Source organism: Nansenia antarctica, assembly GCF_963989245.1.
Source record: "Nansenia antarctica genome assembly, chromosome: 5".
Classification (NCBI taxonomy): domain Eukaryota; kingdom Metazoa; phylum Chordata; class Actinopteri; order Argentiniformes; family Microstomatidae; genus Nansenia; species Nansenia antarctica.
Genome location: NC_137690.1, coordinates 61,672,111 through 61,697,579, shown reverse-complemented (window position 1 = coordinate 61,697,579; position 25,469 = coordinate 61,672,111). Strand labels below are relative to the sequence as shown.

The 25,469-nt window shown below is 39.6% G+C and overlaps 1 protein-coding gene across 1 annotated transcript; it reads right to left on the bottom strand.

Annotated features, from left to right (window-relative positions):
- Positions 1-1,235: 1,235 nt before the first annotated feature.
- calcr (calcitonin receptor) lies at positions 1,236-24,147 on the bottom strand (the record flags this gene model as incomplete). Its single annotated transcript, XM_080530515.1, has 15 exons — positions 1,236-1,457; positions 2,807-2,848; positions 2,960-3,178; positions 3,516-3,582; positions 3,705-3,765; positions 8,156-8,309; positions 12,267-12,390; positions 15,973-16,064; positions 16,457-16,569; positions 16,786-16,896; positions 18,103-18,265; positions 18,654-18,757; positions 20,024-20,131; positions 20,809-20,971; positions 24,103-24,147. 15 exons carry the CDS (start codon positions 24,145-24,147, stop codon positions 1,236-1,238), a joined length of 1,788 nt encoding a protein of 595 aa, XP_080386641.1.
- Between the last annotated feature and the right edge of the window lie 1,322 nt (positions 24,148-25,469).

The window sequence follows — 25,469 nt, the reverse complement described above, 5'->3', positions numbered from 1 at the left end:
AACGGTGACAAATGCAAACAACATTACAACTTTCTCTAGTCACACCCTTAAAATAAAGTATATCTTGGCTTGATATACTGTAACAGGACTTCAAATCTGGTGATCTTTATATACTGTAACAGGACTTCAAATCTGGTGATTTGCCAAATGTGGCATAACCCAAACAGTATGTCATCTTTTAGCATCACATGTTCTTGTTATTTACAATACATACTTTGTTTAAAGTGTGACCTTTTCTCCTTTTTTTTCACTATCATCTCTGTTCAATTAGAACATACTGCAAATCAGTAGAATGTTTAAGTGGCTTTAATTTAATTTAAAAAATAAAAGAATGATCTTAAAGGAATCATAAAGCCTTGGAAAAAATCTGCCCTCATGATCCATATGGCACAACATAAAAACATCAACCTAATTCATTTGCTTTCAAGACCATAATATGAAAGTAGCCTTTGTCTTTAGCTCTTTTGCATCTCAGCCTCGTGACAGAAACAGTACAGCAGCTGCACAAACAGTGAAGCAGTCAGGAGCGTCACGGGACAGACAGCAGGTATTTTATAGTCAGCGAGAACAAAAACATCGGTCAGAAAAATAAAGTCCTCTAAAACACCCATTGACACTTTTAAAGTGAAACTGGTGAACCTTATGTACACGATTCCAAAGCTTAATCACAAGAGGCCTTTTACTTTTGACCTCTATCATGGTGACACGCACTCATACAGTACGTGGTACTGTCTTGTTGGTGTGTCACCTTCTGGTCGCCTCTGTGCTTTGTTTAGTTCAGACAGAACATGCCTCTTGTACCGGCAGCTGAAACACCCTTTGGTATAGGTGATGCAACTGTTTCATCTTCATCTTCATTATTATTATCATCATCATCATCATCATCATCATCATCAGCCCAGTAAATTGGCCCAGAGATAGCAGCTTTAGGATGCACTACATATCTAGTTAATGCAACTCCCGTTTCATGAATTGTATATCTTCTAGTGTTTTCTTTTAAAAGCAGCCACAGCAGCAATGAAGTGAAAATTAACCTTTAGCCTATTGGCCATCTCATAGCAGGAGATGTCACTGTCCAGACACCATTCTTCTCTCCCGTCCTGTATCTGAGATGGGGGACGGACGGACGGGGGGGCCTTTGGAGAAATGTGTGTTGTTGCTGTGTTTCAGGTAGAGCATGGCCTCCTCTCCATCGCAGACGCTCTACTCTACCCAACACTCCTCTCAGATGGGTATCAAGCATATGTCTCTCCCGTCTTTAGAGCTACCAGCTCTGAGTCCTCGGAGTGACGGCCGTTTAAGTGTTCGCTGTTGCAGTCGTGGTGGTACATGAAGGCGGGCACCTCTGTAATGGAGGTGGCAGTGTAGGAGGTGGAGCGCATGGAGCAGTGGTCCCTCCGCCTCTGTCCCCACTGGGCCTTGTACTGCGTCCACTGTCTCTTCACGGCCGCCTGAACCTGAGGGAGGGACACACAGAGGCCCCGTCAGATCAGCGGTGCAGAGGAAAAGACATGCACAAACTGCAAGGCAAACATGCCAGCCAAACAGCTGATAGAGATTAACTTACCTTGACAAAGACCTATTCAATAAACCGGGCAGGTCTGTGCAGTTTGGCCCCAGAATCAAATAGGGGTTATGAGCTCAGCCCCCAAAAGCCTAATGTCCCAAATAAGGAGACAGGATTGGCCTTTATGTAGCTGAGGCAAACAAACATTCCCCCTGTTACTGTGTGTCAATGCATCTTTTATCCTTCGGACGCATGAAAATTGTTTACAAATTGAGTTCAAGTGACACTGATTGGATCTGGCTGTTCACGCATGAGCTAATAAACCTATTTTCCAGGCCCTGAAATCATTTAATTTTTCTGGGTCATTGTTTTCTACCTTTCATGCTAAGAGATGTTCTGATGGTCTGCCTCTCTCCCAGCCTGCTCTTTGACAGGCCAAGGACTACACTATCAAACGCATAATCTCACCTTATAACGGGTCGAGCTTTGAAAGCATTCCACGTGAGAGCATTCATCACATACATTAGTCCACAGGGGCTCTGGAATTCTAATCTGCTATTGCAGAGTTCAAGTTCATGCTTATATTAAATGGATGCATCTGAATTGTGGATAGCCACCGGCAAACAGCGGCAGATCGGGTTTGACTGGACTTCGAAATATCTGAGGCATTCATAAACTGTTTCTTTCTTTTCACCTGAGAAGTCCCTGCTTCGGCTTGCACTGTAGTAAGCTTCCTCCTCAAAAAGCTGAGTGCTAAATAACCCTCTCATTCATTGGTGACAAAGCTCTACATGGGTCAATATGTCATCAACTGGACAAGGCCAACTGGACAAGGCCCCCTGTTGACATGGAAAATGTGTCGTGACCGAACATTCATACTGCTTACTGCTTTGTTCCTGAATAGTGTGTAGTGAATTCATAATACACGGAAAGGCAATTCTAGTATGACATCCTGGACACATACAGAGAAACATTCTCATCTTGGACACTGAAAACGCATACTAAATCAATCTCAGTATGAGTGTTCACGGCCATAGTCTGTGAAAATGGTCTGCTTGACTGGCCAGCTATGTCATGCAAAACGGCACAAGCATTGTCTGTCACTCTATCTCTGGTCCTCTCTTTGACATGGTCACATGCATGCTGGCCTTTTCAAAGCGGTAAGTGATCTACAAAGAGCCTGTGTCTGCTACACACAGCCTTCCTCCACACACACCACATACGTAATAATGAGGGTAAAACAAAGGAATTATTAATATTTCCAATTATTTGTGGAAATTATGTCATAGAAATTCTTACCTCTCCATTGAAGAAGCAAAATATAGTTGCCACCAGCAAACCCTGGAAAAACAAACCAAAACAAACATCACACTCTCACAAAAAAAAAAGAGACTATTGTCAGATCAGAGCTATGGTAAAGGCCCCAGTCACATGATTAGTGGGGTTGCCTACCTGGTAATGCATTAATATATGCATGATGTACTCATAGACCTCGCCAGCCAGGCGGTTCTGGGGCCTCCAGGGGATGATGACAAACTGGATGCCCAGTAAAGGGACCAGGATCAGGGTGGCTCGCACGGCCTTCATGTACATGTTGGACTCTGCCCGGTGGGTGTCCCTCAGCTTGGTCACCAGCACTCTCACAATGTTCAACAAGAAGAATAGATTTACCTGGAAGACAAGACAGTAAACATGTCCCTCGTGGCCAATCAGTGTCATTTTCAGAATTTCTGTTGTTTACTATCGCACCCCTCTTGGGCCAATCCGTGTCATTTTGTAAATGTTGGATATCTATGGCAAGACGCATCCATTCACCGAAGTTTCATAAAAATTGTCCCAGTGGTGCCTGAGATATCGCGTGTAGAAATCTGGTGAATATACAAACGACATCATGAAAGTTTAGCCAGAGCAAATTATGCTAAACCCATTACTTTTCTGCAGTGATTCTCTGTGGATGTAAATTAAAAAATAATAAGGGGGTAATTGGCTTAGAAGTGAACTGGCTTACGAGTAGTGCTGCCATGATGGGGCCGTGGACCACGAAGAGCAGATAGGTCTCCACACTCATCCAGCAGCTGGGAGGAAAAACACATTAATCACAGAGCTCTGTCTGTCTACTGCCCAACACACACACACACACACACACACCACACAGCCATATCATTTATTTACAATACTGCAGGGGTACATTACTCACTTGTCATCAAAATACTTCTTCCTTGCCACGGCATGGATGGATGCAGGCACTAGGGGAAATCCTTGAGTGGAGAGGAGATGAGGACATTTGAGGTATTAAATGAGTGCAAATGTATCTATTGTTTTCTAATGGAAAGACGTTCAATTACTGTAACTTGTTCTTATGGCGGTTTAGTAATGCTGTATTTCACTCTGATAATAATGTGATATTAACATGTTGCTACATAGTAATCTAGTTTCTAGCAATTACACTTCCTCTACACATTGAATATTTGAGAAATGTCAATGAAGGTTCAGATTCCAGACCATACAGACACTTTGGTTAACAGGATTCCCTTCCTCAACGCCAACAAACTGTGCTAATCATGTTGTAACAAGCCCAACAACTCCACATGGGCAATTTCATTTAATAATATCTACCGGTAGTTAAAATCCTGCTCCATAAACAACATGACGGCAGCGTTTATATTGTCTTTTTAATTTGAGCTCTGGCATAAACAGATGAATCCACGCGGGTCCGTTTAGTAAGGCAGTGAAGCCCTGCAGCGTTTTGGCTCCAGATGGACCTGACTGTCCTTCATCCCTCTGAGAGCTGTGACAGATACAGCCCACGGTCATCTTTAATAATGGCTGACCATTAACAGTTATATCATCTACTTAACGGATAGCCTCAAACTGTGCCCATCATTCCTGCTTTGAACAGGGAGGAAACGGGACATTAGCAGCCAATATCCAATAGAAAGCTCAATAATGCTCTCAATGGGGAACAGGGTTGAGACACAGGAGTGTGGTCGTTCTAGAATGTCACCTCAGGCATTGTTTGATGGCAGAATCCTGTGATGTACCAACAGGTTGTGTCCTGTTGTTGTTGAGCTGATTAATCTGTCCATCAGCAATTGTGCAAGCTGTTTACAATGTAACAAGCTGTTTATAATGTAACAAGCTGTTTACAATGTAACAAGCTGTTTACAATGTAACAAGCTGTTTACAATGTAACAAGCTGTTTATAATGTAACAAGCTGTTTACAATGTAACAAGCTGTTTACAATGTAACAAGCTGTTTACAATGTAACAAGCTGTTTATAATGTAACAAGCTGTTTACAATGTAACAAGCTGTTTATAATGTAACAAGCTGTTTACAATGTAACAAGCTGTTAACAATGTAACAAGCTGTTTACAATGTAACAAGCTGTTTACAATGTAACAAGCTGTTAACAATGTAACAAGCTGTTTACAATGTAACAAGCTGTTTATAATGTAACAAGCTGTTTATAATGTTACAAGCTGTTTACAATGTAACAAGCTGTTAACAATGTAACAAGCTGTTTATAATGTAACAAGCTGTTTACAATGTAACAAGCTGTTAACAATGTAACAAGCTGTTTACAATGTAACAAGCTGTTTACAATGTAACAAGCTGTTAACAATGTAACAAGCTGTTTACAATGTAACAAGCTGTTTATAATGTAACAAGCTGTTTACAATGTAACAAGCTGTTTATAATGTAACAAGCTGTTTACAATGTAACAAGCTGTTAACAATGTAACAAGCTGTTTACAATGTAACAAGCTGTTTACAATGTAACAAGCTGTTAACAATGTAACAAGCTGTTTACAATGTAACAAGCTGTTTATAATGTAACAAGCTGTTTACAATGTAACAAGCTGTTTACAATGTAACAAGCTGTTAACAATGTAACAAGCTGTTTATAATGTAACAAGCTGTTTACAATGTAACAAGCTGTTAACAATGTAACAAGCTGTTTACAATGTAACAAGCTGTTTACAATGTAACAAGCTGTTAACAATGTAACAAGCTGTTTACAATGTAACAAGCTGTTTATAATGTAACAAGCTGTTTACAATGTAACAAGCTGTTTATAATGTAACAAGCTGTTTACAATGTAACAAGCTGTTAACAATGTAACAAGCTGTTTACAATGTAACAAGCTGTTTACAATGTAACAAGCTGTTAACAATGTAACAAGCTGTTTACAATGTAACAAGCTGTTTATAATGTAACAAGCTGTTTACAATGTAACAAGCTGTTTATAATGTAACAAGCTGTTTACAATGTAACAAGCTGTTTACAATGTAACAAGCTGTTTACAATGTAACAAGCTGTTTACAATGTAACAAGCTGTTTATAATGTAACAAGCTGTTTACAATGTAACAAGCTGTTTATAATGTAACAAGCTGTTTACAATGTAACAAGCTGTTTATAAGGTAACTAGCTGTTTACAATGTAACAAGCTGTTTACAATGTAACAAGCTGTTTACAATGTAACAAGCTGTTTATAATGTAACAAGCTGTTTATAATGTAACAAGCTGTTTACAATGTAACAAGCTGTTTATAATGTAACAAGCTGTTTATAATGTAACAAGCTGTTTACAATGTAACAAGCTGTTTATAATGTAACAAGCTGTTTACAATGTAACAAGCTGTTTACAATGTAGCAAGCTGTTTACAATGTAACAAGCTGTTTACAATGTAACAAGCTGTTTATAATGTAACAAGCTGTTTACAATGTAACAAGCGGTTTACAATGTTCTTTATAGCTCCAGTTAATACAGGGTGATGATGCAGTTGAAGTTTACATACACTTAGGATGAAGTTTTTGAGTTAATTGGAGGTGTACCTGTGGATGTATTTTAAGGCCTACCTTCAAACCCACTGCCTCTTTGCGTGACATCATGGGAAAATCAAAAGAAATCAACCAAGACCTAAGATTAAAAATGGTGTAACTCCACAAGTCTGATTCATCCTTGGGAGCAATTTCCAACGCCTGAAGGTACCATGTTCATCTGTACAAACAACTAAACACCACGGGACCATGCAGCTGTCATACCGCTCAGGAAGGAGACGCATTCTGTCTCCTCTAGATGAAGATACTTTGATGCGAAAAGTGCAAATCAATCCTAGAGCAACAGCAAAGGAACTTGTGAAGATGCTGGAGGAAACAGGTACAAAATTATTGATATCCACAGTAAAATGAGTCCTGTCGACATAACCTGAAAGGCCGCTCAGAAAGGAAGAAGCCACTGCTCCAAAACCGCCATAAAAAGCCAGACTACGATTTGGTAAATGATAAATGGACTGACTTATATAGTGCCTTATTCCAATGGCCTCTCATTCACACACACACACACCAATGGCAGCAAGCTACCATGCAAAGCGCCGACCCGCTGATTGGGAGCAATTTGGGGTTCTTGCCCAAGGACACCTCGACATGTGGCCAGCCGGGGTTCGAACCGCCAATCTGCCGACCTTGCGATCATTAGACACCGACCTCCTTAGCTACAGCCGCCCCATGTGCAACTGATAAAGATCTTACTTTGTTGAGAAATGTCCTCAGGTCTGATGAAACATAAATGTAACTGTTTGGCCATAATGACCATTGTTATGTTTGGAGGAAAAAAGGGGGAGGCTTGTGAGTCAAAGAACATCATCCCAAACGGGGATGGCAGCATCAAGTTGTGGGGGTGCTTTGCTGCAGGAGAGACTGGTGCACTTCACAAAATAGATGGCATTATGTGGATATTTTAAAGCTCAGGACATCAGCCAGGAAGTTAAAGCTTGGTCGCAAATGGGTCTTCCAAATAAACAATGACCCCAAGCATACTTCCAACATTGTGGCAAAATGGCTTAAGGACAACAAAGTCAAGGTATTGGAGTAGCCATCACAAAGCACTAACCTCAATCTTATAGTACATTTCTGGGTAGAACTGGAAAAGTGTTTGCGAGCGAGGAGGTAAACAAACCTGACTCAGTTACACCAGTTCTGTCAGGAGGAATGGGCCAACATTCCACCAACTTATTATGGGAAGCTTGTGGAAGGCTACCCAAAACGTTTGATCCAAGTTAAATAATTTAATAGCAATGCTACTGAATACTAACTAAGTTTGTGTAAACTTACTGACCCACTGGGAATGTGATGAAAGAAATAAAAGCTGAAATAAATCCATTCTCTCCACTATCATTCTGAGCCGGAATGTTTACTAGGATTGGAACTGATTTTAAATGTATTTGGCTACGGTATATGTAAACTTCCGACTTCAACTGTATATGAATATACTGTAGCTTATGAATCATAACCTTTACAGTAAGGTCTCAAGGCTTTAGGTAAGAGGAACTGACCTTACGGTTATATTAGTATCAATCACACTGCAATAACATGCAACAAGCCGTAATACACTTGTTGCCATTTGAGCTTAGCTTTTCATCCCCCTCAGGGATCAATTACTTTTTTCTTCAATAAAGAGATGAGAGTACAGGAATAGAAATAAGAGTCATCTGAGAGCATGGATGGTGTTCAAAACACCAACGTTGTACGTTTCTTGCAACATACAGTATGGTCAATTTATAGTAGGTTTCTGTAAATACAGTCATTAATGGTATACTTTAATTCTGTGGGTTTGGTTTGTTTGCTTGCTTGCTGTTTTGACTCACCCCAGCCCAAGAAGTAGTACCAGTGTAGGTGCTGCTCCTCTGCAAATACAGCCACCACGATGAGAGTGTGCAGGTAGATCCCTTCACACAGCATCCAGAAGTAGTTACAGCCCAGCATGTACATGTGAAAGAAGTGCAGCACCTTACAGCTAACCTGCAGGGAGTCACACAATCATAATAATAATAATAATAACAATATGATAGTCAACAAACAGCACATTGCCCTACCAGCCCTGACACAAAATCATTATTGAGTGTTATGCTTTTCTGACAGGATGTTTATCCATTTACCCCCTACTGAGCTCTAATGCAGCCTCCTGTCAGATATCTGAAAAACAAATTATTCGGGAAAAAAACAACAAAAACATTTTCTCTGTTTCTGTGACAGTGTTTAGTAGTGTTGACCTCGAGAATAGGAATCCTCTTCTATGATAGGAATTTGTATGAAGTCATTTGATTTATTGCCGCCATGTGTGTCTCTCTTACTCAATGTTTTTCAGTTGTGGGAGTTCAGTCTAGTTCTCTCAGTATTAATACAGGTGTTCCATAAGGTTAGATTGTAGGTTTACTGCTGTTTACCACTGACATAAATAACGTTTTCCTTGAACAACTGTAAATGATATCTTGATTCTGATGACTGTTGCCTACTCATTTGTCCCCTCAGATCAGCAGCTATACTTGACTTTCGGTATGGTTTTAATTATATTCAAAGATTGCTTGTTGATCTTAAACTGGTGCTAAATGAGAACAATGTTATGTTTTTCTCTGGATGCTGTAATACTGAATACAAAGAGCTGCACATGTGTACTCTGAAAGGAGCCCAAAAGAACAATCCTTCAACATAAGTACCTGCACATTTTTATTGATGATAAACCGTCTTCTAAAACACATGTTGAAAAACTGATCAATAATTAGATACCGGTAGTTAAAATGTTTTTTGTATAGAAATAAGTCCTGCTTCACCTTTGAGAATAGGAGGACCAGGCAACAGTCCTCCCTGTCCTCGGCTCTGGTGACACAGCAGCCTCAGTTCTTAAACCACCGGTTTATCACTCTGTTCTGTGTTTCGTTTCTGCACCCACCATTGTCTTCTATATATGAGTCTGTGTGTTGGGAGTTTATTAGATTGTTTTTGTGTATAAAGCACTTCCTTTAAAACTACCATTTTACCTTGTTGCTTCCATGATTGGCACGGAGTACCAAACCAGGTGCCAAGCTTGGTAACGTTGGAACGATGTTCAAATCGTACTCATAGTTTCTCTTGCATCACTTCAGTTTAAGACCTTTATAAAGGATCTGTCATCAATTATTCTAGCAATCAAATGGTAATACTATTGTTACACAGCCATTTAGTTATTACATTTATGCTCTACACATTTCCATTTTAAAGAATGTAAATGTCAGTGAAGGTTAAGATGCTGTAGATATAGCATTCACTTAGACAGTCATATTCAGTATGATGCATATTCACTGAGACTTGGCCATGGGCTCTTTCATGTTCAGATTCCTAGTATGCGGCCCTCTGTCTGCAAGCATGTGTGCAGATCTAATTAGAAGATACTGGTATTGGTATAAGCTAGTTCTAGCTAGCCCACATATGCAGCCCTGAAAACCTGTCAGTTGTAACCTTTTTCACCATGTCTTCCATTCCCTCCCTCCCTGCCTTTCTGTTCTCCTGGACCTAACATCGAGTCCAGATGCACCATCACATTTCTGCTGATGGACAGTTAACTAACTTTGAGCCAGTTGGTGATCGGCTTTTCAACACATTATAACCACATCTAAGCATACTTTGAATACTCTACTGTATCATTCAATGTAACAGACAGCACCGTCTGTAAGGTTATGGATGTTTAATGGCACGGGGTTTACAGGACAAGGCAGCCTGATGTTTGAAGGCATGTCTCATGTCTCCGGCCTCCTCCCTAGTTTGACCTGAGCTCTGGAGATTCACTCCCCCTCACAGCTGGCAGACACGTCCCTCTCTTACTATTCACCAGAGAGAAAGAGAGCTTGTTCAACAGAGAAAGCTTGCTCTCCCAACGGAGCACCACATCCCTAAATCACACACGCAGAACACAGCTCAAGTCTAAAATTGGCACCCTGTAGTTTCAGCATGTTCCTCAAAGGATGTGTGTGCATTATGTGCAACCAGCTAGTTTTCTTTATTCGAAATCATGACCATGATGACCAACTGTCTGCTTTCTCTGGATCATCGCTCAGCATGGGAAACCCAAATAAACAATTTGGTTTCTTGCACTTATTTCAAAAGGCAGATTTATATAAAACCAAAGACAGATTGGGAGAATTTGAAATGGAGCCTTCGCTAGAACAGATCTATCCATATTCATTGTGAGGGCTGTCATTCCTCCCCGCCTGTTGGACAGGGTCAGATGGGAGATCTGAGTAAACACTCCACTGCAGATCTGCCAGATGGATTAGACATGATAGTCTGTTACTGCGGCGAGAACGTGACGGTACGAGGAGCTGAGCGCTGAAGCTGGAAATCAAACCCAGACGTGCTGTAGGTGCTTCTCCGTGTCTGGCTAAGGAACTTTCTAAAGAGATGCTTAAAAATAACAGCTCCTAGTAACCAAATGTACGCCTTAGATCCTCCACAACCCAAAATTTGCCATAGACTACCATACCTCTGAATCGACATGATGTGTGAATTATTGGTTTCACTTGAAACAAAGTATAACTTTGTTATAGAGCCTTCATAAAGTCTTTATATGCCCTCTATACCATTTGCCCACTCTGCAACCAGCCATGTTTCTTTGACCTCTGAAATATCCTGTCCTATTATTTGAAAAATGGTGGTCAATTCTTTGGAAGACAGACCTCAAACTCTGTTACTGTTACTGTTCTGTTCTGCTGAGTCAACCTCTGTCGTTCTAGTTAGAAATGGATGCGCTCAAATAATTTCCATGGTGGATGAACGTGATGAACGTGTCTCTCAAAAAGCAATACCTAAAGCCTCAGCAGAGGACAATGTCTAATAACATAGCATTCCATGGAGATGGATTTACCATCTTCACCTTAGCAGACCTCAAGATCCAAAGAATTCATGTCTGAAACTCAACAAGCAAGGCTCTGAGGGCAGCTGTTCAAATCTCTGACAGGGGAAAATCTGTGAGTGCTGTGAGAGGAAGATCTCTGGGGTATGTCTATCAATAGCGTAGCAAATTCAAGATATGGGTGAACGATGGGACATTTAGAGTAAACCAATTTGAATGTTATATAGGCCTACCAGCGCTTGAGGGCCATGTTACACTTGATGTGGGCCCCCAATGATTGATTTTATAGAGAAATCATGATTTACATATGTACAGACCTGTGAAGCATAAACGAGCCAATTTAAAGTTTTTAGGGGACACGTTCAAAGCACGGCTAAACCAGCCTGATGCTAGCTTACAGAGCAATAGGGCCACTAGCTTTCACTGAGGAAAAAATATGTTTTAGATTATAAAATATATTACATTGAGAGGGACACTATCTAGGGTGTCCACCAACTCTATAATTAACATTTTATCAAAACAGTCGTAACCTAATACATCCGATAACAAGCACTGAGCACTGTCGATAGAGTGCTGCCACCATCTCACAGCAACATTTGAGGATTTTGTGGGGGTCGTCTTCAAAATTGTTTGCGCGAGTCACAAAAAGCTAAATATGGATCATACAAGCTGAATTAAATGTAAAAGGCTTCGAAAATAAAACAATTGCGATATGCTCAGTGCTCCTTTTACATACACTTTGTGTTATAAAAAGCATAAAATATGAAAATACTAAATGTCATGTCCAAATCTGATCTATCTTAGATCAGATAGATTTTGCAGTGTTATGTTCTGGTAGACTAATTTGAGTTACAGTAGTACCCTAGCACTATATGTATGGGATACAATTTTCCAGATTTTGACCACTCTTTTTTTCTGGCCTCCCTTCAAGTTAAACACTCCAATAACTTTGGAGATATGCGGTTTGGATCATTGGATTTTCTACACAATGAACATATTATTATACCCATTGTTCAAAAAAAGCATTTTTGATTGGACACTCTACACTATTCTGTGTATTTAGGGAATGCATGTCTAAAACAGGTAATACTTACTGGATTTTTGGCCACTATGGGGTTGTTAACTACTGCTGTGAGGTAGAGAAGGGTGAAGGTAGAGTTGAGCACGTAGGAACAGAAGAGGTTCTTGTGCAGTGTGATCCTTTGGCAGCTCAGGTTACTTGAAGAAGACACACATTTAATTATGGTTAACATTCAGTACGGTATGATGTGGGCCTGGCAATGGGCCTGGCAATACACCACAGCAAACATTCATGCTACATTAAACATTTACCAATTATTGTTGCAAAACTGTGAAAACCTGCACGTAATTTGGGAACACAGGTCGTCACAGATCTTTGGGTAACACTTTAAGGTTGTTTTCCTTCGTAGGAGTTTACATTTATCAGTAGTTAGTAGTATATTGACAATAAACTCATATTTCAGTATTCATGAACATCTTCACCATTTATGAAGAATTATAATTACAAAGCATTTATACGCATGTACTGTATTATCATCGTTATCAGTATTTGTGATGGCATATCAATGAAATGTATTATATAATGTTGTCAAGTGTGAGTAGTATGTGAATTAACCAAAGTAATGTCAATATTGATTCTCATACATGAAAGACATCACTTGGGGAAATATAAGCTAATCTTGAATGAGAGAATGTATCAAATATATGTCAAATAATGAATATTTAAGATGAATAATACATTTAGCAATAAAAAATTATCTGCAGCATCAACATACTTCATCTTACAAACAAGACCGTTCAGCCTCTGATGAAGTAAACAGGACAATAAATAACTTTTTACTACTCTGGCATCTTAAAGTCTAATGCGATAGTCAGATGTTGCTGTGGTTAGGAAATGTAAAACAGAGTGATTGCAGTTTTCCCAGGATTCTCACCAAAAAATGTGAACAAATACAGTCCCTCATAGGCTTTTGTAAACAGGTATAACAATACACAGACTAACTTGTGCCATACTTCTGAAATAAGAGGTTACTAAATACTGTATAATAGGTCTCTGGGGTGCTTCTTGATATTCTAGAATGTTGATACCATATAAACTGCAAAACCGGTCATTTGATGAATAATTGGAAATAAATGATTTGATTATGAAAGGCGTTATTATCTATGCACAGATGTGTCAGTTATATTTTTATACCAAAGGTTAGTCAATGAATGCTTACAATTGTAAGTCACCACACTCTCTAAAATAATCATTTAAGATAGATTCAACAGAGTTTACTGGAGCAACTGAGTGAAAACGCCTTATGCCAATTGTGTTTATGAACAATTTCCTGTTAAGAAACTAATCTTGCAGTATTGCTGTAAATTAGTCTATAATAGCCAGTTAAATAATTATCAGCCGGGCTGCAAAACAGTGTTAATGCTAACACCGGTTGATTGTTGAATTTGGAAACAATAGTCCCAGATTTTATGGTCAGACATACAAAATCACAAAGGAAATTGCACAGAATAGAGTAGCTGGCAAATGTTTACACTACATGGTGACATTTTATCTTATAGGGCTGTCAAAACACAACATTTTTTATGACAACAGCATTATGTATGCACTATAACAGACTCAGACACTTCAGATAAAAAGTTAGGCAGTATTTTTTAACTAACAACATTTTTCCGTGGCTAGCTGGAGTATTTTTATCTGAAAATTCTGTCTTTGCTTAAGTAGAGCCATAAATAAGGGCATAGTGCAGCTTTACCCCGTCAAATACCGCTGTTAACTTCACATCTGGAACCAATAATACAACATTAAGACTTGACGTTTAAAGAGATCTGGCTATAAATACAATAGCATGATCATAAAACTATGCTCTTCTGAAATCAGTGCTCTGCCAGTTTTAACTTAACTTAATTGATTCATAATTAGATGATTGGTTGGTCCTTCTAATGGTGTGCTTGATGCCGTGCAAGGTTCTACTCTTGTCATACCATAAACTAGAGAAGTTTGAGGGTTTGACTTTGGTTTGGAGAATAAGCAGCTACTGAGATGAGCAATAGTACACCTGCACTAACTGTCTTAGCTGGATTTATGAACTGGTATAAAGTTTGCAGCACATTGCTGTCTGTTACAACAAATGCAGCTGTACGGCTAACACCCTTTTAGCAGCATTTTACTTCCCCAAGTACACAATGTTGCACAAAATGTAGTTTTGCTGCAGTTTTATCTCTCAAAGTGTTCTTCATAGTAACGGTTTAAATATTTCAAAGAAATGTGATATAATGTGCTATAATTTGATTAGGGTTACTTTTTTGGATAAACAGCATTTCACAAGTCAAGGTTTTTCTTGAATAAAGATTTTCTTGAATAAATTTGAAACTTTTCCTTCCTCATTCACCTCTGATGTAGCCACCTTTTCTGAGCCCTTTCTATTTAGATTAATCAGCAGTTCTTCCTATACTCCCTTCTGCAGGATCACATTTGTGTTGGGAGACTGTAGAGGGTGTTCAGGTCAACGTACTGACACTTTATTAGGAACACTATACTAATACTGGTTAGGGCCTCCCTTTGCTCTCAAAACAGCCTCAAGTCTTCGTGGCATTGCCACAAGATGTTGAAAACATTCCTTTGAGATTCTGGTCCATGATGACATGATCACACAATTTCGGCAGATGTTTAAGGTGCACTTTCAAGCTGTGAATCTCTCATTCTACCACCTCCCAAATGTGTTCTATTGGATTCAGATCCGGTGACTAGGACGGCCACTGAAGAACTCATTGTCATGAGTTAAATGTCTTTGAAATTAATCTGCCTGTAAAATAGTTACACAGAAAACTAAGCCTGCATGAAATTAAGGCAACATCTCATAATGAGTAAAACATTCAGCAACACCTCTTGCTACACTTAAAGTGAGAAGACTTAATTCACAGAGATAGCATATGGACCCAGCTAACTAACTAGTTAGTGCTGCACCATAATCATAAAGTATTTGAAAACAGAATTCACATTATTCATACAGCAGTTATTCTTACATTTGGTAAAAGTTACACGTTTCAATAATCACTACCTAATATGTCATTCATCCAAACTATCAACTATCTATTTACCATCTAGATGCAGCCTAATTTAATCACAAACAATAACAAATGGGAAATTAGACAGTTGTATGGAAGCAACTATCATAACCCATCACAAATATTTCCATAATTGCGAGAGAAGCACTTTGAATCTCAAAATTACATTTCTAAAGGCTCGCATTGCCAAGGGCGATGATTAGTCATTGTCATCACAACTGTTGTTCGGTCAGGAACACTCACGTCCCATGTATTGAATATAAAACGATTATACACTTAGGCTTAGTGGATTTGGATGGCTCCGCTTTTCTGAGAGCTCCCTGTCTGGGAGTTATAAATTACTACTACAAAAGATAGATATTACATGTAGGGAGCCATATATCTATCAACCCCCATAATAGACACAGACATAGCAGAACCAAAGCAGGTGGAGGCTGGGTGTGGTGATGATGGGAACAAAAACTCATAGCACAATAACAGCCAACAGTACTAGCAACAATATTGTAGGCTACAGAGAGGTATGTAGACTGACCACTTAAATTACACTATTACAAATCACCATTATACTGTCAGGATAGAACATGATGAAAGATGGAAGTGAACGAGCGGGTGTGTTCTTACATCTTCAGTCGCAGGAACTAAAAGGTGTCCTGGGTAAACAACGCAACTCTTCTTCTTTCAAAAGGACAAAACAGTACAGATCGCCATATTTACCTGAAGTAGAAGAATATGGCCAGGGAGATCAGCAGGGAGGCGATGGATAAAGCATGACCCACAATCGCCATGTAGTATAGGATAAACACCATCTGAAAAAAAAGCATACTGAGTTATTAGACTGTACTATTGTAACAACTCACTCATGAACCGTAACTTTGCCTTTTTTATTTTTAATCTTTATTTTATTATCTTTCCGACTCGCCTTTCATTTCTTTTCCCCCCTTGAAATGGTTTAAGAAAGGAGAGATTAGGCTTTTCATTTACCCTCCAGGGGATCTGATCCTTGGTATTTTTAGTCTGCTAATTTCCATGTCTAAATCTTTTCACAGCAATTACATTTTTAGCGTGTGCAACATTTAAAGGAAAGTTATCCAGCTCAATTTGAACAATAGTTTCCCCTTTTGTTTTTTTCATTATGTAATGGTGAAATGGGATCAAGTGTATTGAAAAGAATAGGAATAATCATGCCATGACCCCTTACCTTTAGCTTGTCCTTAGTGTGGGAGTTACAGAGGGTGTAGTTGGACCAGGTTCTGTTTGTCTCTGGGTGGCGAAACCAATGCCCATTATCACCGCAATATTTTGTGACTTTTTCTGAAAAAATAAAGTAAAGTAAGACTAATTAGACACACTCTCACTTAAACTGTGCAGCATGTCTATAAGCTCTGCTCCCATTTGAAGCCATGAATAATTCAAAGCTATGGATATTTTGATGTCAAGCCCCTTAAAACATAGTGATGCAGGTATCATGAGGAGCTATCAAGTCATCAGTGGAGCCACAGACTCAGAGCTTGACTCGCCAAGCCTTACCTGTAGAGTCAAAGTCGGGGAAGTAGTTGGGGCAGTTCTGAGAGTTGAATGTCCCAGCCGGGGTATCCTCCCAACACAGCCAGCCATCCCAGGTGCGATTACAGAACAGACCTGCACCGCCAACAAGACATCAAACACAAAAACAATCACTCAACTGAGTCAAACAGACTATACATAAACATCACTGTATCTGTTCAAGGTACTCATTTGTCATTTGTACAGTATACTGGTGTGTCAATCAGGCATCTTCACAGTAACACTGTGGGCCCTATTATGCACTTCTTAACTTGCCGTCTTAAGTCTTAATTAAGACGCACTGCCAGGTTAAGACCTACCGCCACCCTTATTATGCGCTTCATACGCGCTACTGCTATTATGCAGGTGTCGATAGGCGCCCACACATAAGACGTAAAACTCCGTGCATATTTGCTCATTGTGGGAGTGTTCATATGTTAATGAAGTGCACTAGGCGCCCCTGCTATTATGCGATCTGACTTTGCTCCTAGCGCTAAGAAGTGGTTTGAAAAGTTCTTAAGTTTAGACTTCATGCACGTTTTGAAACACGAGCGCGCCTCCGCGGTTTGCGCATGCATGTGGGCACACATGAACACGCACGTGGCTCCACGGCAAGACGTCAATTACGGTCACAGTATAAATGCTTTATTTCAGAAGGGAGAGGCCAGCGCTGTACAGTATGTTGCCTCCGCATACTGTACACATACAGTACGAGCATGCCGTGCGTAATATAATGACATCAACATCTGTCATTCCTGCAGTCTTCCAGCGACCCCTCTGTAATACTTCTCAACTCACAAGCGGAGGTATTGCCGTGTTTATTCAGAAAATAATCATGCACGAGCTTGTTACTTTCTTCTGCAGAGAAGCGCGCTGACCTCCTTCTTAGGACTTCCATAATAGCATAGCGCTAATGACTCAACGCAGCCGGTTCTTAAAGGGAATGGCACCTGGCACGCTGATTGGGTTGATTGAGAAGACGCCCAAAACACACCCATGACTAATTTCTTTGCTTAGCGCCGGGTTTTAGGCGCCCACTACCGCACGGATAATAGCAAAGTGGCCTTGACCACGCCTCCACGTCTTAAGTTTAGATCTACCGCCTCGTCTTATTGATGAAGTGCATACTAGGGCCCTGTGTGTTCTATGTCTATGGGACTTGTGACTGTAGCTGCACTTTTGACTGTCAACTGAAACCTATATGACACTATAAAACCATTTCTCATTGGAATCTGCTCTATTAAGCCTCACTACAGAGACACTGTAACCATACACTGGGAGAACCATAGTCATATTCACTACCTGTTTTGTTATACGGTTGGTCTCGATTCATCTTCTCAAAGCATTTATATTGACCGTCAATAATCTTCTTCCTCTCCTCCTCTTTCTGCATGACCATAGGACTGACCTTAGTCCCCACGGTGGGCTCAGAACCTGTGTCTACCAGAGCATGAGGCGTTGCCTTCTGGGGAACAAGACATGCAACATGACAGACACCATAACAAAAACACAGATATAAGACTGCCTAAGATGTCCTAGGCCTATGCAAAGTAATAGGCCTATGCAAAGAGTCAGAAAAGCAGGTATGATACCCCAAAAACAAAACGTCTAGAATGACTGAATCAGAGGGTAGTGTGCAGTACAGTAAGAATAATAAACCTTGACTGATAATCTTTTAACAGAGCCAAATTGTAAATTGTAATTTCCCTTGAAGAACAGCCAGGAAACACAGTATGAAAGGAACGTAATATGTAGACATAGTAAAGAATAACAATAACCTGTCTGCAGCTACAGGCCTGAACAAACACACCACTGGTTTCTCCATCACTCAGAACCAATCAATCTTCACTTACCTTTAATTTGTCCTTGGAGAACGTCAGACAGTTGGACCAGGTCTTATTAACGGAGGGACTTTGGACCCAATTACCCAATTCATCACAATATTTTGTCACTATTCCTAAGCAAAAAAAGAGATTTTTTTTTTAATAGTAATTGTTAACGATGTAATTTCACTGATGACTAATGGCTAATGGCAGGCTGGCACCTGCAGAATCCATCACTGAGCTCATAGTGGGTGAACATGTAAAACATGATGGTGTTCCTGCCGTGTGTGAGTCAATAGTAAGCGCTTACTATGGGTTTCCGATATGAATTCTAATAGACTAAGGGCTCTGTTTTCAGCTGGCGCAAATCCGATGCAAGTCCAAATGCAAGCATTGGCAATTTGGCAACAAATGTTGTGTCGGCAGGAAGAGGTGAATTATTATTATTATTATTATTATTATTATTATTATTATTATTATTATTATTATTATTATTAATCCTTTATTTAACCAGGGTAGTCATATTGAGACAGTAGCCTCTTTTTCAAATGAGCCCTGGCCAAGAAAAGCAGCACCTAATTAAAAAGACACCTCATACAGTATAAAAACACAATACATCAAAAGAAATCGCCTGCACTCAGGTGGGTGGAGTAGCGGTGATAGAGGCATGTTCATGAAAATGAGCAGGTCAAGTTCTGTCAGGTTTCTTATGCTGTTAAAATAGAGCCCAGGTACTCCAAACTTTCAGCTTCAACATACATCTCTTTTGGACATGCCATTATGTAAGGAAATACACTATCAGAATGTGGATCTAATTGCAATAACATATAGTTATATTACATTGAATTATTGATTATTCTTGTATAATTATACAATTATTGAAAAAAGCACAGCAAGATGCAAAGCCAATTCTGTGACGTTACGATCAAGCTATCTTTCATTCAACATACTGACCATCAGGAGATGTTGTCCTGCTCTATTCTCCAAAACCTTGGGTTGAGTCTCCTGCTCTCAAGTAAATTCACACTAAGACCAGGGAGGTTCCCTCTGTGAACTGACTAACCAGCTGCTTATCCTTGCCTAGCAGCTCATCGACTACCTTAAATCTACATAAAACGGACCTTTCTTAGACAGCAGGCTAGGAAGTTGCACCACCAGGAAATCTATAGTGTACCATATAATATATGGTATAATATTATATTATTATGCCCATTATTCTGGTTCTAATTGCAGTAGTAAAGTGTATCTGCTCAAATCAGATGGGGTTATAGGACATGGCATGCTATTGCTCCTACTGGCCCTTGTTTAGGTGGACCTCTGTAAACTGTAATCTCTAATCACCTTACGTTATCTGTCCAATTCCCTTACTGGAGATGAGCCCATCTATTAGTGTCTCTTACCCGTAGTGTCCAGTCCGGGGTGGTCTGGACAGTTATGTGTGGCATAGGTCCCAACAGGGGTCTCCTGCCAGCAGCGCAAACCATCCCACATGCGGCTACAGTATTGATCTGGATGAGGGAAAGTATTATGATATCTATATCTGGATCTATATGAATGAATGAATGAATGGTCTTTATTGTCATTGCTACAGTACAGGTACCAAACAACGAAATTTAGGAGGGGTGGCTCCCCTGGTGTTAGGAAAGGGAAAACATTATCTATATCCCTATTGTTTAGCTAAATAATAATGACTGATGTCTAACTAACCCTTTCATTAACAGTACTGTATATTATAATTGTAGTTTCACCCTATTACCTTTTGATAAGTGGGATATGTACTGTAACTACTGTGTACTAAATTGTTTTTACTATGCAATTGCAAAACAAAAAAAACACTCAGTAACAACATGTTAATACAATATATAACAGGGTAATTCCAGTGTTACTACACATTTAAAGCAAAAATCGAGTAAGGCATTACAGCATGGGATCGAACTTTTTTTGGGGTTCTCGTTATGGTACTATTTGAATGCATCTTTGGATTTGAAAGAGGTAATGGTGTACTTGAGTGCAGGTAGCAGCATTTATATTACCTCAGCCTATGACATGGATGAGCTGATAAGATATCCATCCGCCACGACTTACGTGACAAAGGTCATAGCATCTACACTGATACTCTCTCAAAGAGCTACATGAATCGAATCAGAGCCTCTCCTTAAGTAGTATAATTAGATTTGGGCTTCACCTGTTCTGTTGTGAGGCTGGTCTCTGCTCAAGAGTTCAAGACATTTGTATTGACCTTCAGCCATGGTCTGGCTTTCTCCCTCCATTACGGTCAACATAGGTCTGAGAGATGTGTCTGGAGTGGGCTCAGGTTTGGACTCTGCCGTACCTGCAACAGTTCCTCTCTGTAAAGACACAACCGCTACATCTTTACCACAGATTGAGTCATTTAGTCCAACATCACACCGACTGTTAGTTAATGTTGTATGTATGTTGCAACTGTGCTGCGCTGATTGTAATGAATTGTATTGCTGATTGTAATGAATTGTATTGTATTGTTTTTTATTGTATTATATTGTATTATAATAACATTGGCCTTGCTTTATGTCTTTTAATATGAATGTGTTATGGTGTAGTGTAGCGTAAGAGTAATTCATTTATTATAAAGTCACAGCCTACTGTACACATTTGTGTGATTAATAAGCTACACTCTTTAGTGGCTTTCTCATCCATTATGTGTGTCTGAGTGATGTGGCCACCAAGAAGCATTGGACAAATAGAACATTATCTCGAGAGAGCTCCATGGTACCTGACTTGAAAGTTGCTTTGAAGTGCTTTCAGAAGGACAGCATGCAAAAACCTAGACATACTTTCTGATGTTGTCAATCTGTCTGCATTTGAGAACTCACAATAGAACTCAAAAGAGTGATTTCCTGTAATTGAATAGGGTGCCAGCGCCTCTCACCTCCTATCTCTAATGTATCGTGTAGATTGGAAGCAGCAAAAATAACGGAGCAGCTCTGCTTTTGACAAACTAATCACGATAAAAACCTCTCTCACAAGGACGGATGGAGGAAATCAAGATTCAAAAAGCATAATGTGTCTGACGCATTGTGAGTGTGACTCATCTCACTAATATATATACAGAGAGGACCGGGCCTTTCTGTTCTCGCTACTTCCACACTTTATTCTACAGAAATATTAACATATAACAATATTAAAATATGTGGAGAGATAGTCCTAGGGACTTTCACAAACAGTTCCCACTCTCCTCTTCTCTTTTTATTCCTCTCATCTCTTCACAAAGCCCCTACAGGCCATGCTTCCATACGAGAGAGGAGTGAGGCTTTCTCCTAGGTACGACACATCATTCTTACCTGAGAATTCAAAGAATACAAAGCAACACAAAACAAGGTGGTTGAGAGTTCTCCTCTGAGAGTTTATCCGAGTGCTGATGTCCCATGTAGCAGTTTAGCAGCCGTACATATGATGTCACTCCAAACATTGAAGTAAATGACGTCATACATACGACCACCAGGCCACCACCAATATCATCTTTAAGGTACACTTAATGAATAAACAACGATTTGTTGAGTAAACCTGTCCAGTCAAGGTCATTAATCATTCATATCGTATGCCACTTGATTGAAATAAGAGCATTATTTTATTACATTCCAAGTGTCCCGCAGGAAACAGAACCACTATTAGACAGATTACCATGTATCCAGATGACCTTATATTGTACACTCTGCCAGGCACATTTGTGACATGGTCTGGTCAATTGGTCCGCAAGTCGGCATCCGAGTTAATGTTTGGACTTTTCTTTCGAAAAATGTAAATACATTTCAGTGTTGTTGAAAATCAATGACACACTTGCTAGTCAACTAATACAGCTTGTTTTGTGAGCCTGCTAACAATGTGAAGTAGTGTAATAGTTAACTAGGTAGCAGTAGGGATTACCCACCGAATCCATTGCATTGGAGAATGTTGGCTTGACTAGCAAGTTTGTGTTGTGATTTTCAACATATTATTATTAGTTCCGTGTTTCAAAATAAAAGACCAGACCGTGTTACATTTCATTTACAGTACATGATACAATGACATGGCAAGAAAAGTTATCAACAGCAATTTGTCAGGTGAAAATTATACTTTACAAATAAATAGAGATTAACCATTTCTAGTTGAAACTAAAGACCTTTCGGTTCACATGCAAACCCCATCAAACCTGTCCTGAATTAATTTAGCTAACAAAGAAACATTTCTACATGCATCACAGGGGAGGCTAGTGGAGGTAGAAATCAGAGGACAGGTGCATTATAATGCATGGAATGGAACATATGCATGTTTATACCATTCCTCATTCCATTCCATGCATTACAATCATCCTTGTGATGTCTGCCTCCACTAGCCTCCCTGGAGGCTTTGTCATTGTTCCCTGTACATTGTCTGCAACAAAAGCGTAAACATGTGTCTTACTTTAACATGTAATACATTACTGCTGCATGCAACATAATATCCTTTGATGTAAATTACTATGCAACATAATATATTCAATTGGTTGTTTCAAGGTCATAAAGAAACAAGACTGGCAATTGTGCTTTGGTAATTGGTTTTCTATCTCTGCCAGCTGACCACTAATGGCTGTAAATATGATGACACACACACATGCATACACGCACACGCACACACACACACACACACACACACACACACACACACACACACACACACGCCACATGTCCAAAATGTATTGCTGAGATGCAGCTTCAAGGCTGAGAGATCTTCCGTTTTTTGGGGTCAGCCAAGCTTCTAATTAACAAACTGAACTAATTAGTGCTTTGCGGATTAGTGAACTACATCAAATTAATCTTCCAGACTTTTGCTGTGTTGAACACTATCAGACAAAAATGCAAGTATCTGTTGAAATGTATCTAATCTTGATTACATACAGTACTGTAGTATAATATTGCAACACATAGAAACACAATTCAAAGCATAGTAGCTTACCATTTGAACAGATACCCCAAGCTGCCCAGCAGCACTACCTGCTGCTTATCTTCACTAGAGACAATTTGCACTCACCCATGTACACCACCTACACACACACACACAAACACACACATGCACGCAAGCACACACACGCACGCAAGCATGCACACACACACACACACACACACACACACACACACACACACACACACTCACACTCACACACACACACACACACACACACACTCACTCACATACTCACAACCCACTTCATGTATTGTTAATTATTATTATTAAGTATTAGTAATGTGTGACATTGTTATTATTTATTCCTATTATTTTATTCCTATCCTTGTAATTCACTCCACTCTTGAGAGCATGTGTATTAAGCATTTCATTGTATGTGTACAGCTGTATCCTGTGTGTATGATAAATACACTTTTGAAAAACTGTACACTGATTTGTACAGTTGCAGAATCACAAAAACAGTCTCCTGTCAAATATTGTGTTAATAATTTGTGTTCATTTTAGCTAAAGATGAACTTACCACAATGAACGATATCAAAAACCAGTAGATGCTTTTTAACTCCATAATGCCAGATTCCAAACAAGTCTGTGGAGGCAGAGAAAAGGCAGAAAAAAAGTAAAGACATGTATTTTCAATCATACAATTGGTTGAATAAACAAACAGAAACTTTTTTTTTTTAAATTATTATTACAGTTAAAACAAGAAAAGCAAAGTAGAGTGCAACAGAGAATCAATACTCCTAAATACTAAATACTGCAACAGTTGCTTAGCTGCTTAAGTGTTAAGACCAATTAAAGTGTTTCTGTGTATGTGTGTGTGTGTGTGTGTGTGTGTGTGTGTGTGTGTGTGTGTGTGTGTGTGTGTGTGTGTGTGTGTGTGTGTGTGTGTGTGTGTGTGCGTGCGTGCGTGTGTGAGTGGGTTAATGTTGTTAATTGTTCTGCAGTCAGCGTGCTGCAGCAGTGCTGCTTCCTCAAGTTTGGTAGCTGGGAATCAGATTAGGATTCCCTGCAGGTCTCTTTACTTTGGCTGACCATACTCCCATTGTAAGCCCATTACTGTGTGTAGCTCCAATCACTCTGCCTCAATTGGCTCTCCACACCTCGCTGGGGCCTGCAGCAGGTCACAGAGCTACTAGGAATAGACAGATTCAGAGAGTTTGGCTCTGAGAGTCACTTGTAGAAGTCATGCTGTAAGTTGGTGTATAATGTTGCTGTGGTTGAACACTTTGTGAGTTTTCTGATTCATGTAAATCTAAACTACCGGTATGGCTGCTTCCACACGGGTATTAAACACTTGTACAACACATTTGGCAGCTGCTGGACTGAAAAAAATCAGGTGTAGTGCTGAGGCACAAACATGTACATTTCAAGCCTGCAAACTGTGACACTTTAAATAACGTGAAAAAAATACTATTGTGCAATATGACAACCCTAGTCGACTATCTGGACAGTATAGTACAGTGGATTGTGTACATAGCCTTTATTTATGTAAACCAGCTCCTTCCCTTCTTGTGATTTTTTTCTAAAAGTTTTTTTTTTTTCTTCCCTTTCCTAACACCAGGGGAGCCACCCCTCCTAAATTTCGTTGTTTGGTACCTGCACTGTAGCAATGACAATAAAGTCCATTCATTCATTCATTCATTCATTCATTCATTTGCCACAATGGTTGAAAAAGCAAAACTGATCATAGATCTGTGTAGGGTAGCCTCCATCCCACTCCTGCAGAATGCAATTCTGCTGCCAGCATAACACATAAGACATAACATAAGACTGAGACCTGCCATTCTTATCAATCGCCCAAAAGCTTAATGCATGGAATGGAGTGAGGAATGGTATCAAACATGTAGAAGTTCCAGAATATTTCAGAGTGCTACTGACACTGCAAGA